General features: G+C 43.9%; 1 protein-coding gene across 6 annotated transcripts in view; it reads left to right on the forward strand.

The window, feature by feature from the left end:
* Window positions 1-502: 502 nt before the first annotated feature.
* Window positions 503-17816, forward strand: part of GSG1L (GSG1 like) — a 126848-nt gene continuing 109534 nt past the window's right edge. For 2 of the 6 annotated variants that reach the window (XM_050968227.1, XM_050968229.1), the window contains exon 1: window positions 517-1282. In XM_050968227.1, the coding sequence (XP_050824184.1) occupies window positions 982-1282 (301 nt within the window). In that variant the 5' untranslated portion in view covers window positions 517-981. Of the gene's footprint in view, window positions 1283-17816 lie in introns of all 6 variants that reach the window. The other 4 variants (XM_050968232.1, XM_050968231.1, XM_050968230.1 and 1 more) reach the window with 4 other exon arrangements.

Raw genomic sequence — 17816 nt, forward strand, 5'->3', positions numbered from 1 at the left:
GATCTTTTTAAGGAGTTCCTCTTATCAGCTGGCAGGCAAGAAGCAGACACAAAGGTGCAAAGATCACAGTTTGTTTTAAGTTAATTCTCTCCATCCATAGAAAGTGGATTTATCCTACAGATTTATTTCATATGATACGCCTGTATGTGCTATATATGCTATTGTGGGATTGTTTTTTATTCCTACTAATTATGGCATTTTAGTAATTCATCACCTTTGGGCCTAATTTTCCTTTCGCATAGATGTAAATCGAAAGTAGCTTGGCTGAAGTCAGAGGAATTATACCACGTAACACAACAAGAGGATCAGTCCCCTGACTTGTTCCTTACTCACGACACAATAAAAAGTCTGTAATCATTCTGAATTCCCCCTTCCTCTGGGTAAATATTCATGTACAGCTTCCGAAAATGGGCTTTTCAGCCTTGAATAATTATTAATTTGAATATAAAATGAGGCTTCCTTCCCTCCCCCTCCGAGGTAACGTTCAGCTGTCAGCATGATGCAGTAACAGCCGTGATTCACAAATGACTTTGACGGCATGCAGAAGCAGCTCCTGCTTGATTTCGGAGTCAAGTACAATGTAGTCCCACAGCCTGCAGGTGTCTCCCCCTGGAGAAGGCTGCATAGCCCCTCGGCATCATGTGTGTTACGCTAGCAGATGTTCACTTGCTCTTCATGCTGCCTCTGAGACAGACCTCCTCCGATTCTTTCAGCACTCTTAGCCACGACACACACAACAATACAGCTACATTTCTGCTGGCTGCAGCTGCTCTTGTAACACACCAAGACGGGATTTCAAATAAAGAGGAAAATGGGAGGATGGCTGCAGCATTTCCTTCACTGTTTCAGCAACAGATTGGAAGAAGCTGAGAGTTTCTGTGACTGGAAAACCACATTCTGAATTGTGACGGGCTTTGAACTTCCCAGCCCCCTAAAAACCCACATTTGATTTCTTTTCTCTGCAGGAGGAGGCGGGTTACCATGAAGACAAACCGAAGATGCAGAGCCCTCCTAGCAGTGAGTCTGAACCTGATGGCTCTCCTCTTCTCTACCACAGCCTTTATCACAACCCACTGGTGTGAAGGGACTCAGAGGGTCCCCAAGCCAAACTGTGGGAAAGACAAGAAGACAAATTGCCTCAACTACAGTGGGAATGAGACGGTCAATGAGACAAACCAGAACGTGGTGCACTATAGCTGGGAGACGGGGGATGACCGCTTTCTCTTCCGGTATTTCCACACTGGGATCTGGTACTCCTGTGAGGAAAATATCGATGCTGCTGGTAAGTGGCAATACTGTTTCCTTTCATCTTGCATTGCTTTAAATTTGATTCAGCAGCTTAACAAATAATTGGAGGAGCTATTTGCAACTGTAAAGTCTCTGCAGATGAAAGCCTGAGAATTTAGCAATTCATTGTTGCAAACAGGACAGGGGGGAAACAACCTGTTCATAGCGAGGGGGCGAATTTGCTTGTTTGTCTGCTAATCAGGCAGTGAGTGTGTGCTGAGAAATCAGCTGAACCTCAGACAAATATGTGCTAGCAAGTCCTGGCCCTGCTGCTTGCTTGCTTCCAGAGGCCAGTCCGTGCTTTCCTTTCATGAGTCACGTGCCATATCATACAAAAGACAAGGTCTTGTTAGTAGCTGCAGAGGTTCTAGAGTTCAGTTACCCAACCCCAATCATCCCCTTAAATATCCTGAAAACACTGTCCTGGATTTCAGGGGGAGGGTGAAGCTCATGGTTCCACTCAGCCAATAGCCCCGATCCTCTGTTTCTAGTAACACTTATTGTGACATGACCCCCAGGCTATGTCACAAGCTAACCAAAGTCCAGCAAAGGAAATGCTGGTGAAAGCACAGGACTGAGTGACAGGAGATCATTTCCATTCTCATCTTGGTCACGGACTCCTTGTGCCGCCTTGGGCAAATTACTTCACCAGGTTGCGTCTCAGTTTCTCTGACTGTAAAATGGGAGTAATGGTATTTTCCAACCTCACCAGTAAAAAACTCCTGGATGGAAGGTGTTATAGACAAGCAAACAGGGCTGGATGAAGGCACTATAGGCCCAGCGTCTATGGCCCTTGCTCCCCAAGCTGTGCAACGATGCCAGAATCTAAGCTTTAACTTTGAAAAATTGTTTTCTAGTCCATGTGGTTGCAAAACAAAGCATGAAAATGTGACCCAGGTGTCCCCAAGGCAGTGATGGCTGCAGTGGGCCTCCAGCAGAGGCAGGAGCAGCAGCCACTGCTGCCAGGGAGGAAGCAGCTTGGCCCCACACCCTCAAGGAAAGCAGGTGTGTTGCTCCCATCACTTCTGGGAGAGATGGAGTGGCCGGCTGCTACTGATTCAGCATCCTCTGGGGTGGTGACCCAGGGAGCTGAATGTGAGAGTGTGCCTAACCCCAGATCTCCTTAATCTAGCCCAGAGTGCAAAATGATGACAAAGCAAAATGGAAAAGGATTCGCCAGACCTGAAAGGGTGGAATTCCATACAGAGCTAAAGCAAGGATTCTCTAGGCAGGAGTTAGGGTTTAGGGGCTGTAGTAAAACAGGCTAAATAGTCTATAAATTGGAGCTGTCGTGGCTGGGAGCTTGATTACACCATCAGGTCTGCACTATCCCAAAGCACTGGGTTGCTTGCTTACTGGATGGCCAGGACAGGAAGTGTTGCTTTCTGAGGTGGTACTTTAAGAATTAGTCAACCACTAAAGTCATTCAACAGAAGGGTAAACTTGGGCCATCTTACTCAGGTGAGGGAAGGAATGTGCATGGAATTCCTGATTTGGGATCATCCTCTCAGACCTGCTTGGGGTGGAACGAAGGCAAATGCTGGACCATAAAAATTTATGGAAAAATAAAATGTTACAGGCAAAAAGGGCATTTTTCTCACTGATTTTTGAAAGAAGAGCAGGACCTAGCCAGAGCTGGGTGGCACTCAGACCAGAACCAGGGCCAACCACGTGCCTCTGAGTTTGTTTCAGGCTATTCCAGTTTTCCTAGCCAGGCTCAGTCCATTACTGTTTATGCCCCAGATTGCCTGGGTACCTCTTCACCATGTGAATTCAGTCCAGCTCATATATTGAGGTAAGTCAGCAATAGAAGGAAAGCCTGTATCTGCCCTTTATTAGGAGCTGTGCTCAGAAGACAAAGCCATGCTGGCGTAGATAACATTTAGAGCTAAGGCTGCCTCCACGGCAGTCAGGCACTGGCCAGGCCTAGTGCAGCCTTGGGCACTAGACTGGCCTGACCGACTTCAAAGTGCTCGACAATGAGGCAGGCTCACTGTGGTCAGGGCTATGTACACACCTGCTTGTAACTGGCAGCATCTACAGAGGGGGAGGGAGGGGGCACACACATGGTTACTTTGTGCTGCAGGTGTGAAAAACACCGTGCAGGGCAATCACAGGCTGTCTGCCTCTGAGTGCATTACGCAGAGCATAGCCCCTGGCTCCCCACCACACCCCCAGCATTCCTTGCCACCTTCCCATGCTCCAAATAACCAGAGCCCTGTCTAGAACACACTCTACATAGCCACAGGGCTAACTAACTACACAGCACAACTTAGGTGGTGCATTGCAGCGTCTCACTTTTAGGGGCCCAGACTTCCTACACAATGCATAGGGAGAGCTAGGCAACTAGGAAAAGGACTCACAGAAACCAGAATGCTGAGCAGAGGGCCGTGTAAGCTAGTCAATAGCAGATACCAAGCAGAACGAGGTGGCCTAAGCTGTGCCACTCACAAGTGCTGGCTGGAGGCTGGCACCTCTCTTCATTTGTGATTCTCAGCCGTGAACCCTCCCTCAAGTTAGGTGCCTAAGGCACTTGTTGCAAGAACGGCAGCAGCTGATGCCAAACTCTGCAAAAATAAGCGTGAGGGAAAGCTGTTGCCCTTCTAACACTTAGCCTAGTCATTTGAACGTGTGTCTCTCACCTCTCCGGTGAGTCCCTGAACCTTTGAAGTAAAGAGTCATCCTTACTCCCTTGCTCTCAAAACCAGTGTATATTTAATTATTTCATATCCAGTGGAACAGCTTCAACTGGAGAGATGGACAAATGCCCACACCAGACTGTCCTATAAACCAGGGCTAAGGCATTCGTGTAAGGGCTAAGAAACCCAAGTTCAAACACCTTCTTCATACCCTGCAGAAGGGGGAATTGCTAGGTGTCCAATGCTCTGTAACCAAAGGGCCAGAACTAGTAAGGAAGGATGCTTCGATGTATTCACACACTCCATATAGCCACAAACCTGTTGATAGCACACTCGATACAACCATAGCACTGTTAATAACACACTCTGTATAGCTGACAACCACAATAGCAAACTTGGTATAACCACAGGATGGTCAATAACACACTGTATAGCCTGTATCTCTGTCAATAAGACATTCCATATAGCCACCATAGAGTCAATATCACACTCAGTAAAGTCACAGCACTATTAATTCAATATTCGCTACAGCCCCAGTGCAGTCAATAGTACAGATCATATAGCCACAGCATGGGCAATACACGGATTGTCACTTCCATCTCCTACACATACCAACAAGCATCACCATGACACTTGTGCTGCTACAGCAAATTAAACTGTGGTGTGTGTTTAATTTTCTAGTTTTGTTTCAACAGGGTCTGTTCCCGTAGTGGGTTTAGGCTGGGCTGGGTTGGAGGCTCCAGTGATACCCTCATATACGTCATGGCCCCAGGGATACAAGACATTCCTTTCCTGGCTTGTCCTGGAGATTTGATCTCTTCCTTGAGGTTGGGAACCAATTATGGTGGTGTGTAAAGAGCCACAGGGGAGGGCATCTCATTCTGCAAGATGGTAGCAGTGTAAATTGGTGTTAATTTTGTCAACCTGCGAAGATGCCAGTTAGATTTTAAAGCTGAAATCTGACAACCCAGACTTGCCAAGCTGATAGGTGATGTAGCCAATATTGGAATGGAATTTAAAGATAAACACTTTTATTGAGTCCAGGGAGCGTTAACTTGCTAATTCTAAAGGGAAGTGTTTTTCAGGTCTACTTCTAGCTCAGCCAGTGTTTCTCAAATCAGCACATTTGGTATCCTTAACCAAGCCAGGGTTTATTAATTCACTCGGAACCACATCCATATGTCATAAACAGTTCTTCAATTAGCTGTAGACACAATCCATTTTCTAGGTCTGTACTGAACACAAAAATACAGTCTTGGAAGTGATTGTCATAGGCGAGGGTCAAGGATCAGCAGTTATGCCAAGGAACAAAGCAAACTACCAAGATTTCTTATTACATATGAGATCATCAATAATCACTTTGTCAGTATTTCTAATACATTTTTTACACTAGGTGATCCCTCACCAATGTGCATGGATGTCTTAAGGCACTTGTACGAGTATGGTCCCCTGCTATTTGAATGGTATGGAATAAAAGGGACAAGTTTAAAATATCAAAAGCAATTGATAATTATTGTATTAAATCTCTCTTAGGCCAATTTGCTGGACTTACAAAGTAGAGCATGCTAAGAGCATTAGTTAGTTAAAAATCCAGAATATGGTTACTTGAGGTCTCTCTAAAGAGTGCAGACTCAACAAGCTAACCTTCAGTTATTTATATTACGGAATAGAAGGAGAAATACAATCTTTGAAATTTAATCTCACCGCTTCTTACCCTGTTAAGCATGAAATAGGGGAGAATCCTTTCCTCATGGCTAATCCAAACATCATTCTCCTGTCTGGATTTTGCATCTTATTTGTGAGTTCAGTCACCCCTACTCCATCCTGTGATTCTGGCCTAGAGGAGAGGCTGTCTGCAGGGGTTCAGCAAGCTCTATGGTCCCACAAGCTGATCCAAGTCGAGATACTGTTTCACGGTCCACTGGAGGAAGGCAATCCCCTTATTTTGTACTGGACACTGGCCAGCTGGGTATTCAGATTTCAGGTCTCTTGATTTCTCTGTGACTTCCATTGGTATTCAGTAGAGGGTGTCGGTATAGAACACATTCTTTCAGTCCTTTTCTTATTGGAGGATTTTTATATTGGATTCATTTCAAGGACTGTATTTCAATATTAGCCTGGACTATTAATTGGAATTCCCCCAGTTATAACCTCAGTGGGTGCTTAGACCATTCCTTTCCCCTTCTTGTGCCATACAATCCCTGGCACTTCTAGAGTGCAACTGTTTATGAAGAAAACAAACAACAAACATCCTTTATAATTCCTCTAACTCTAGTGGGCAGAGTCTACATTCTTTTCATGTCACATCTTCCAGGGTTTATCATGGGACTGGAGACTTTAAACTGTCACAATAAGACAGGTTAGTCACAGAGAGATATACGTCTGAGTCATAAGGCAAACAAATGTATAACTTGAGGTGAAGGCAATGTGGGTTGGATTTCTTGCAGGAACAGGTAGTTTGCTCCAGTTGACCTTCAGTTTTCTGGGTCTCATAACTAGTTATTTCTAGAGGGCTTAAACTTATGTTTCTACACTCATCGCTGGTTCATAATACTTTGTAGCTAGCCAGGAAGATGGGAATTATGTCCTCATGCAAATCACAGGAGATTCCCTTTAACAGTAACTTGAAGACTTTGTTAATCATTGGAGCTTTCATTTCCTGGTAATTGTGTATTTTACTTTAGCTTAATTAATGCTCCCCAGATAAGATATCCCACCTGTTGGGACAGGCCTATTGACTCTCATTGTCTTTAGCTTAGAGTATCATAGAATATCAGGGTTGGAAGGGACCTCAGTAGATCATCTAGTCCAACCCCCTGCTCAAAGCAGGACCAATCCCCAGACACTTTTTTTTTTTTTAATGCCAGTTCCCTAAATGGCCCCCTTAAAGAATGAACTCACAACCCTGGGTTTAGCAGGCCAATGCTCAAACCACTGAGCTATCCCTCCCCCCATGTAAAAGAACTTTAACAGGACCAATCCCCAGACAGATTCTTACCCCAGTTCCCTAAAAGGCCCTCTTGAGGATTGAGGTCACGACCCTGGATTTAGTAGGCCAATACTAAAACCACTGAGCTATCCCTCTTCCTGCTTGAAGAAGAAGATAAAGGTTTGTGCAAAGTATGCCAATTCCCTTTATCCATTTTTTGTGGTGGATTTGTCTGGCCCTGTTCTCACAGAATTTGTCTTCCATTATAAAATATTCTGTTAATAGTTTTCTTTTCCAGCAATCTACAGTATGAATCAATGCCTGGGTCCACAAACTAAAGAATGGTTATTTTGTTTTGTTTTTTTTTGCTATATAGAGTAAGAATAGGAGTAGCTTCCTCATTTCCGACTTGAAGACAAGGGAGTTGGCCTCTTAAAAAGATTCAAGTCCTGTTTGAGTCCCATCTCTGGTATATTTTAAATTTTCTTTCAGGGTGGTTTTCCAAAAATTTATTACACATGATATGAGAATGCTGGATTGTTTGAAAGAGGGCCTGGCTGTTTTGCATTTCATACTAGTATCTTTCATATAAGGCTGGAGAAACATTCTGTAACGTAAATAGTACTCAGCTTGCATTATTTGGCTAGTAGCATAAGTGTGATTGGTGGTGATCTTAGTTAACAGATAATTAAATGGGCTGAGTGAGAACTACAGCTGTTTAACATATACCTTGAAAATATGTTAATGGCTATATACACCTTAGAACAGTGTGGGATGCAACAGGAAATCATACATCTTTCTGGGGGGGGGGAAGAAGAGAGACTATTTAGATTTTGGGGGAGTATCCCTGTCCCCCTCATTGCTCCTGCTCACATGCTATTGTGATTTTTGGAAACAATTAAGCTCAGGGCTGGCAAAGAGTGGGAAGGGAGGACAATCGTACCAGGGCCCTGAGCTCAGGGAGCCCTCAAAACATCTATAACTGGGAAGATGTGGGTTATGTTTACTGGGGCCCCACACCTTCCCATTCCCCTCAATGAGGCTGCCTAAGCTCTTAATTTCAAACTGGACTTTGAGAATTCAGATATCTTTGACAAAAGTTTAACACTGCTGCTTAAACAAAACCTCTGGTGCAATCTTAACATTGGTAAAGCTATAACTCAACCATAATTAGCATGACAGTTCTCTCCTTTATCTTGTTATAAGATGACATGAAGAGATCTTGGGTAACATGGCTCAGATCCAAATTTGTACCCTACCACTGTCATTCACTACAGGGCCCTGCAAAATCTCCTCCATGACGGGAAATCCTCTGTCATACTAGCAGCTCTCTCTGAAATATTGTGTAGTCTGTCTTCTGTGGAGAAACCCTCTCATTGTGTCAGCTGCACTCCTTGGCCTGTCATCATATGCCATCTTAAGTGAAGTCCTGGCAATGGTATAGCGACAGCAACCTATTGCCATTGTGTAGTGCAGGAACTTTTTTGATTTAAAAAGAAGCGGAAAACAGTTTGAAACTTTTAGTGAACTGTAGCATGAACAAACACATCCCACAGACTTGCAAACACTGATTTCTGGTCTCTCGCTGCTTTATTCATTAAGGGGAGCCAAAGAAAAGGTGAAACTGCCTGGTTTGATTTTCTTCAAATGGTGTTTTTTACTAAGCTCCATGTACCTCTTTTTTCTTCAGAGTGGTCCTGAGGGGCCCTAATTGCTGGGCTAACAGTTAGGAGGGAAGGCTGCTGCCTCTTCATCTTCACAGAAACAGTGTAGGCACCTAATTCCAGGAGAGAATTTGCAGCTGAGAATACCGAGCAGAGGCAGGTACCTCACTGCAGCTTGGATTTAGGCACTTAGCTCCAGGATAGCAAACCCATGTGGCTTGGAGTCTCCCATTGGCTCTCTCATGTGAGCAGCTGCCTAGCAGGCTGGCTTTTGTGAATCCCAGTCTAAAGTGCTGCTCTCTCCCTTTTCATTGTATAGGGCTTTGTGAACACTGGTGCTTTTCTAAGCACCTGAAATTTAGGTGGGGCAATGCTCAGCATCACCACACCTCAGTTTCTTTGTAAGTCTGATCCTTAGAGTTCTCGAAGGCATTTAACTCATCACCAGATATATTCTAGCACTTTAAAAGAATCAATGAGGTGCATATTAAGTGGATCAGAAACTGGTTAAATGAGAGATCTCAAAAACTAATTGTAACTGGGAAATTATCATCCAGTGGGGGTGTTTCAGTCCTTGACCCAATTGTATTCGATCTCTTCGTCAATGATCTGTAGGAAAATATAAAATCAGTGCCAGTAAAGTTGGTAGATATTACTCTACTAATCTTTGTGTTAAAGAATTTTGAGGACAGATCAGTTAAACAGAGTGATCTAGTTTGCCTGGGTTTCTTTGACCAGTGCATGTTTAATACAGTCCACAGCATGTGGGGACGGCTTTAGCTTTTTTTGCCACCCAAAGCACGGCAGGCATGCGTGCGGGAGGTCCGCCAGTCCCGCAGATTCAGCATACCTGCCACCGAATTGCCTCCGAATCTGCGGGGCCAGCGGACCTCCCGCAGGCAAGCCACCGAAGGCTGCCTGACTGCCGCCCTCACAGGGACCGGCAGGGCGCCCCCCTTGGCTTGCCACTCCAGGCATACACTTGGAGCGCTGATGCCTGGAGCCGCCACTGACACCATGTCATGTACCTAGCAACAAGGAATGTCATCATCCAGACAAATCGCACTGTGAAGTAGCCTCCTTACACACTGAGAGCCTTAGAGATTGAACAAAGAGTGCAGGCCACGCTTACAGGATGGGGGACTCCATCCAGGAAAGCAGGGACTCCGAAAAGAATGTAGGGGTCATAGTGGAAACTGGCTGAACATGAGTTTCCAGGTCAATGCTGTAGCTAAGAGGTTCCTAGAGGTGCAGATAGGTGCCTAGTGGGATTTTAAGAGTTAGGCACCTTTGAAAATCCCACTAGATCCCTATCTGCATCTTCAAGCAACCAAATACCTTGAAAAATTGGGCTGTGTGTTAGCATGGAAATAGTAGAGTCAAACCTCTATAGGTGGACTAGCCAGTAGAGGGTGACAGAGACCTACACTATGTTAGCATCAGTGGGCAGTAATCGATCTAGCAGGGGTTGATTTATCGCATCTAGTCTAGATGTGATAATCGACCCCCAAGCGCTCTCCCATCAACTCCACCTGTGCCTCCCATGGAGGTGGAGTACAGGAGTCGATGGGGGAGCCGCAGCAGTCAACTCGGCGCAGTGAAGACACCGCGGTGAGTAGACCTAAGTATGTCGACTTCAGCTACATTATTCACGTAGCTGAAGTTGTGTAACTTAGATCGATCCCCCTCCCCCAGTGTAGACCAGGCCTTAGAGCCTAGGTGGCAGAAGGGCTGCGATGTTTTTAGCTCTGTTGATTAGAATCCTGGGTTCTATTGTCAGCTCAGCCTGAACTGACCTTGTGCAACCTTAGTTATCAGTGAAATGGATGAATGATAGTTACCCTGCCACACGCACAAGGTATGAGACCTTGGTTCAGATTTAGGGTTGTGAATGCCACTGAAATACTGTCAGTAGAAGATCTGGGACTGGAACTCAGTTTGAGATTGAGGGCACTCTCCCCTAGGCTACAGGGTACTGCATAAAAAGTCTCTCTCTCTCTCTCGAATACAATTCTTCACATCACCACAAGACATTCTTCAGACAGAGCAACAATTACAATGCATTGGTCTGAGTTAGCAATACTACCTTAGTGCAGTCTGCCTCTATCTCAGGAAGAATGACTGCCACCAACGGGAGCTCTGGCCAGTGTGCAGTAGGGAATGACATGGGCTTGGGCAAGAGTGGGTTGTGATAAGGAGGAAGATCTCCAGAACAGGCCATCCCTTTACAGACCCAGTGGTGGTGGATCTGAGAATGGGGAAATTACATGGCTGGAGAAACTGACTTTGTCATCCTGGTGGGACCCAGCTCCTCAGTTGCCCCTAAAAGGAGAGGTCTTGAACAGCCACCTCCAGAATCACTGTCAGGAGTGAAATTAGTGCTGTGGGGGAGCTGGCCAGGACATAGGACCTCAAAGCAATGTGGAGGGGCCTTGGCAACAACTAACTGCCCAGGGACCCTCACCTAGACTGTCCTAGCAGGATCAGGCCATCCTGGACATGGGGAGTGAGCATGATCCCACTGTGGCACTGCTATGATAGTAAACCTGACCTACTGTCATACCCCTCAGTCAGAGTAAGAGGCGCACACCCAGGCCCTGGGGTCTGGTTACAGTTACATTCAGTGTCTGGGGTCCCTTCATCATAAGAATGCCATGGGTGCTCTCAGTGTCACTCACAGTTCTAGTCCCCATCTCAGAGGGGCGCATATGTCAGGCAAGCATGGTGCTGGTTCTGCACAGTCCAGGATGCACTCAGGCGCTCCCTGGGTCTACCTTCCCTCTTCCTGCTCCAGGCATAGGCAAAGATAAGAGGCTGGCATATTGCATGGGACTCCACAGTACATGACTCTATAAGACCTCTATAACTAGGAACTGTACTAGATGGGCTTCTGAGGAAGTGAGAGTTTTTGGCACATTTGAATTAGTCATGATCTGAGATCAGTTTGTGGAGGAGTTTGCTCAACAAAACGCTGTGTGAAAGATGCTTACAACAGGAGGGTTTCACTGTAGAAAAGGCAGTTGCCATGGCACGACTATCTGAGTCAGCACCGGCAGAATCTAGCATTCTCTGCTATGCTGGCCGACATACAGGAGCACATACAGTGCAGCTTCCTTGCACAGCTACCCACCATTTCAGCCAAAAAGATGCTTCAGCATAAGCATAAAATATGGATTTTATCTTTGTAAAATCTGTTGTGGTTGTGAACTGTCTACACACATTCACAAAATAAACATCAGTCAAGGAAATCTAAAGCTCTGTACCGTAAGGAAGTGGGACGCTGCTGGAGTTGGCAGAAAAACAACAAATCATAAAAAAAAATTGGCCACAGAAATTCTGAGTTAAAGCAACCCCCAATGGGACAGAGAGTGTGAGCTGTCTCAAAAGATAATAACCGTGTTACTAAATCAGAAGTAAAAGAGCCTGCAACTGTTTACTAATGGACAGAAGCTAAAAATGGCAACTGGTATCAGGAGTGAACACAATTTTATTAGCTGGACCTTAAACTATTTGAAATAGTAGGGTTGGTTTGGAATATTCCATCAGAATGATTTTTCCAATGAAAAAGTGCAGTTTCTGTGAAATGCAGTTTTCTGTTGGGGAAAAATCAGAATGAAATATTTCATTATGGGCCAATTTGATCCAAACTGGAATGGTTTGTTTTTGAAATGACCCAGATTGATTCAGCTAGAATCAGTTAAAAAAATTAAACTTCATTATCCCACTGTGGCATATTGTCTCATGGGTAAGGTGACCAGACAGTAAGTGTGAAAAATTGGGACTGGGGGTGGGGTGGGGTAATGGGTGCCTATTTAAGAAAGAGCCTTGACTATCGGGACTGTCCCTATGAAATCAGGACACCTAGTCACCCTAATTATGGGTTGTGTATTTCCAGCCCCCATTCTCTCTTACGGGCTAGGCTCCAGAAGGCCTACATCTGATAAGGCAATGCGCTGATTTCACTGTGACCAAGTTGACTGATGCATAATGGGGGTATGCTCCCTATACTAGCCCAGCAAGTGCTGAGTTAGGCCAGATGGGCTCAATCAGCTGATCAGGCTTCAAACAGGATAGATTTAGGCTGGGCAAGCCAGACATGTAGAAAGAAGCCCAGGGAAACAGCAGGAAGAGGTAGGATTACACAGGGACTGTGGCTGCTTGTTATAGGGTCCCTGGGCTGGAAGCCATTATAAATAGGGGGCCTGAGTTCCTCTACCAGCCATTGGGGAGTGGCCAGGGTATTGGAGATGCCAGACAGACAGCAGGTCTGAAAAGACTGAATTCCTTGGAAGGGGAGGACTTTAATGACCTGGCTGGAGAGCCAAGCCACAGAAGAAGATGCAGACCCAGGAGCGAGCAGGGCAGCAGAGCGAAACAAGATGGGGGTGGGGAAAAAAGACAACACTGGAGGGGGAGCCCAAGCTGGCAGAGCTAATACTAAGGATGGCCAGCAGGAGGTGCTACTCATAGTGAGTGGCCCCTGTGACAGGCTATATATGAACTTGGGTGTATTGTGGAGCTGTAGTCCAGTCTGGGGCCTGGCCCTTAGGGCAGAATGGTAATATCAGGCTCTCCCATAAGGAAATCACTCCATATGAAGCATTTTGGGTTATTCTGACAAACTGAAATGAGACATTTTATCTCAGGAGTGTAAAATTGTTTTGTTGTTTGGATCAAAAATATCTAAAGGAAATGTTTCAGCATTCCCCAATCAAACTTCCATTCTACAGAAAACTTCAAAATATTGCAGTGTCAATTTCCTGCAGGATGGAAATTCTGCATTCACTCTGCTCTAACTATTACCTAGAAACAGTTGTTTTGTATATGCTCAGACAATACAAAGTTATTGTATGAGCTATCTCAAAGCCCAGTTTAACTGATAAATGTACAAGGTGGGATTTTTCTGAAGCATTCAGTGTTGGTCTAATTCTGTTCCCATTGAAACTAATGGGAATTATCTCATTGACTTCAATGGGATCAGCGTTAGGCCAACACTGAGTGTTTCTGCAAATCCCACCCATAGTTTATGGGATGACATGCATATACTATTGAAGGGAGTGCTGAAGCCCTGTTGGGCCAAGGAACCAGCTTTGAATTACATAGCTTCTCCAGAGGAGAGGCAAATTAATAGTACATTCTAGAGAATGGTTGGAGAGACTTATTTGGGAACATGATTCTTTAGTCAGCCTGTGACAATATCTGTTGGCTTTGTCTAAATGCTGTGATAAAGTGGCAACAAAGATTGACTTCCTCTATATGCTGTGTGATAGCTGCTGTGAATCAGGAACTGCGTGAGATCCTGTACCTACAACCGATATTTTCAAGGTTGTGCAGGAGCTCAAAGATTTACTGTAAATATGACACTGGTGTGCATGATCCCCTGAATCCAGAAATCTGGCAACCTTTACTATGCCTTTTTCAGAGTCTCTAAAATTTCTTTTAGGCTTTCCAGTGCTCCTGAGGTTTCTCAGCAGGCCAAGATTCAACCGTTTATAAGGCATTTAGTATGTAGATAAGTACACAATGTTGAGAGAGATGAAAAAGGCAACAATATCTAACCTAATATTAGTGATGGGAGACTGTAATTACCCACACATACGCTTGTCAGATGGCTCAATAGGACAAGATTTCCCAACACTTCATGTAATTGCTTCTTGAAACAGCCAGCTCTAGAGCATGAAGAGGAGAGGTTATTACTTCAGTCTAATTTTTTTTAAAAAAAGTGACCAACCTAACAATGATCACAATATAATTAGGTTAAACATCCACAAGGCAGGTAGGATACCAAAAAGTGACAGATTTCTTTAGAAAAAGATTTCAATAAAATGAGAAGGTTAGCTGCTAAGGCCCTAAAGCTAAAAGTAAAGGAAAGAAAATCCCTAGAGACAGCTTGGATGCTCCTAAAAAAACCAAACAAACAAACATGATAGACTCAGAGCGTGCATTCTCTCTCTCTCTCACAACAGAGAGGGAACCAGGAAAGCAAGGAGTAAACCATGTTGTTTACATCCGTGCTTCTCAAAGCCTGTCTGCTGCTTGTTCGAGGAAAGCCTCTGGTGGTCTGGGCCAGTTTGTTTACCTACCGTGTCTACAGGTTTAGCCAATTGCAGTTCCCACTGGCTGCAATTCGCCGCTCCAGGCCAATGGGGGCTGCAGGAAGGTGGCCAGCATGTTCCTCGGCCCGCATCACTTCCCGCAGCCCCCATTGGCCTGGAGCGGCGAACTGCGGCCAGTGGGAGCCACGATCAGCCGAACATGCGGATGTGGCAGGTAAACTGGCCCAGACCGCCAAGGGCTTTCCCCGAACAAGCAGTGGACCGGCTTTGAGAAGCACTGGTCTACACGAAAGATTCAAGAAGTTATTTGAGCCAAACCAAAATCTTTGAAAACGTGGAAATCTGAGCCAATAAACAGGATAATAAATTACAGCAGACATTAAGTAAGAAGGGCCAAAATAGAGTTTGAAGAGCAAATAGTGAAGGGAATAAAAACAAACAAGGGATTCTTTAAATATAGCAGAATCATAAAGTCTGCAAAAGAATTGATGGGCTTTCTAAATCATTAAGGGTTAAAGACAGCAATTAAAGATGATAAGGACATTGGTAAGAAACTAAATGATTTCTTTGCCTCAGCCCACTGTTAGGGAGATTCCTACCTGGGATTGGTCTTTCTGGTAAAGATGAGATGCTCTCAGAGATGGAGGTGTCTGAAAAAGGTCCTGGAGCAAACTGGTTGTGATTTATTGCAATTTAAACAATAAGTCACCAGACCCAGGTGATGCATCTAAGAATTCTGAAGGCTCTCAAGTAGGTAGTGACTGAATTGCAAGCAAATTTCCAAACTCTCACTAAAAACTGCCACTGTTCCAAAGGACTGGAGGATGGCAAATATTGTACCCAGGTTTTAAAAAAGGCTGTAGAGGAGATCTTGGGAATTACAGAGCAGTCAGCCTTACATCTGTACCGTAAATTGGTTGAAACAATAATTAAAAATAGAACAAAAAAACACCAGGAAGATCGTGGTCTGCCAGGGTCTAACCAGCATGGTTTCTGCAAAGGAAAATTGTGTCTCACTAATCTCTTAAATGTGTGGATAAAGAAGAACCAGCTGATATAATGTATTTCAACTTTCAAAAGGCCTTTGACAGTGTCTCATACAAGAGGTTACTGTAGAAGCTAAGTGGTCATGGGGTGAGAGACAGAGTATTGCCACAGATCAAAAACTGGTTAGGAGACAGAAAACAAATCACTAAGGTTCAATGGTCAATTTTCATCATGGCAAAGCTTAGCAGCAAGGCCTCAGGGTTCCCTACTGGGTTCTGTGTTTTTATGTATTTATTAATGATCTGGAAAGAGGGCTAGTAATGAGGAAATCACTGAGGCCAAGAACTGAACAAGATTCAAAAGAGACTGGGCATTTATATGGATCTCAAGAAGATCCAGAGTGATCATAATTAATTATGAACAAATTTTGGAAGCATCAGTAGGCTTCAGGACTCAAGCCAAAAGATGAGGCTATAACCTGTTTGGGGGAAGATTACCCCACATCTGCCTATTGTAGAGGTATTATACCTTTCTCTGAAGCATCTGGTTCTGGTCACTGTCAGAAACAGGACTAGATGGAGACTGGGTCTGATCCAGTCTGACAATTCGTATGTTCCTATAAGATGAATAATGTTGTCTGTAGTTCTCAGTTATTGTATCTGTATACTATAGCAATAACACTTGGGTCACATTTTCAAACATTTCTTCACTGCCAGGAGAGGTTTTTTTAAATGAAAGCTGAGATTCTGGCATCATCACATGGCACCAGGAGCTGGGGCCCTAAGCTTCTGTTTTTATGTTGCTGTCTCTTATCTCCAGACAATGAGAATTACATGTCAAGTTTAAATTGCAAAACTATCTCCACACTGCACACAATGCATTTCTAATGAGAAATATAAAATATTTATAAATATGTAAATTCTAATATTTATAATATTTTGTACTTATATTTAAATATGAATATATATAAGTAATTAACGATTTGCTGAGAAAGAAGGCAGTTAACTTATATGAGCTGGAGACAGAAAGACAGACAGAAAGATGCCAAGGTGACTAGATATTCTGGAGGCTAAAGATTTCTCTCATGTATTCAGGATTTTTTTAATGCGTTTTGTTTTTATAATATACTAATTCACTTTTGTTTTAAGAAATTAATGTGTGACAAGTGCAACTACCATAGTCACAGGCAAACAGATAAGCATTAATCCTGGAAAGATAAAAATTGTCACAGACAAAAGCAAAAGATAATGGGGTGAAATTCATCATGCTGCTGAGGGTTAGCAAAGCTTGTGCGCCACTTTATTTGAGCATCTCTTTGTGATGGTACTCTACACAAGCGTGAACTTCACCTAGTGTGGTTACATATAGATATAGGGGTGTGTGTGTATGTGCAAATGGTGTTTAGTATCCTTTTTGGTGGATTTTTAGTGGGTTCCATTGTTTTAAATGTTTCCTGTTAGTTTTAAATTTTATTGAATATTTCTACATTCTTCTTGTATTGGAGGGTGAATAAGAGCATCTCATTTACCTTCTCTAGACCCTTCCTTCTTCAGTATACCTCTATCATGTCCCCTCTTATCCAGTTCCTCCTTAAACAGTCCCAGTCTTAACACCTCTTCATACAGAAGTCTATCCACTTCTCTAATAGTTTGCATTGCCCATCTCTGGAGCTCTGACTTCTGGTATATTCTTAGGATGGGATGATAGAATTGACAGTATAACACTATTTGCACTATTATTTTCCATCCATTTTCTTTGCTTGTTGGCCACCTGTCATAAATAGATGGTTAAGGGTTAATGTCTCTTTTACTGTAAAGGGTTAAGAAGCTCAGTAAACCTGGCTGACACCTGACCAGAGGACCAATAGGGGGACAAGATACTTTCAAATCTTGGTGGAGGGAAGTCTTTGTTTGTGCTTTTTGTTTTGGTTTGTTGTTCACTCTCAGGACTGAGAGGGACGGGATATCATTCCAGGCTTTCCCTATCTTTCTGAATCAGTCTTTCATGTTTCAAAATTCTAAGTGGTAGCCAGGCAAAGCAGATTAGTCTTATGTTTTTGTTTTCTCAACATGTAAATATGTCTTTTTGCTGGAAGGATTTTTACCTCTGTTTGCTGTAACTTTGATTCTAAGGCTGGGGGTGGGGGGTCCCTCTAGTCTATATGAATCTGAGTACCCTGTAAAGCATTTTCCATCCTGATTTTACAGAGATAAAAAGAAAGGGGAAAAAAAGTAAAAGTTAAGAACCTGATTGA

Source organism: Gopherus flavomarginatus, chromosome 9 (genome assembly GCF_025201925.1).
Source record: "Gopherus flavomarginatus isolate rGopFla2 chromosome 9, rGopFla2.mat.asm, whole genome shotgun sequence".
In the NCBI taxonomy this organism is placed as follows: Eukaryota; Metazoa; Chordata; order Testudines; family Testudinidae; genus Gopherus; species Gopherus flavomarginatus.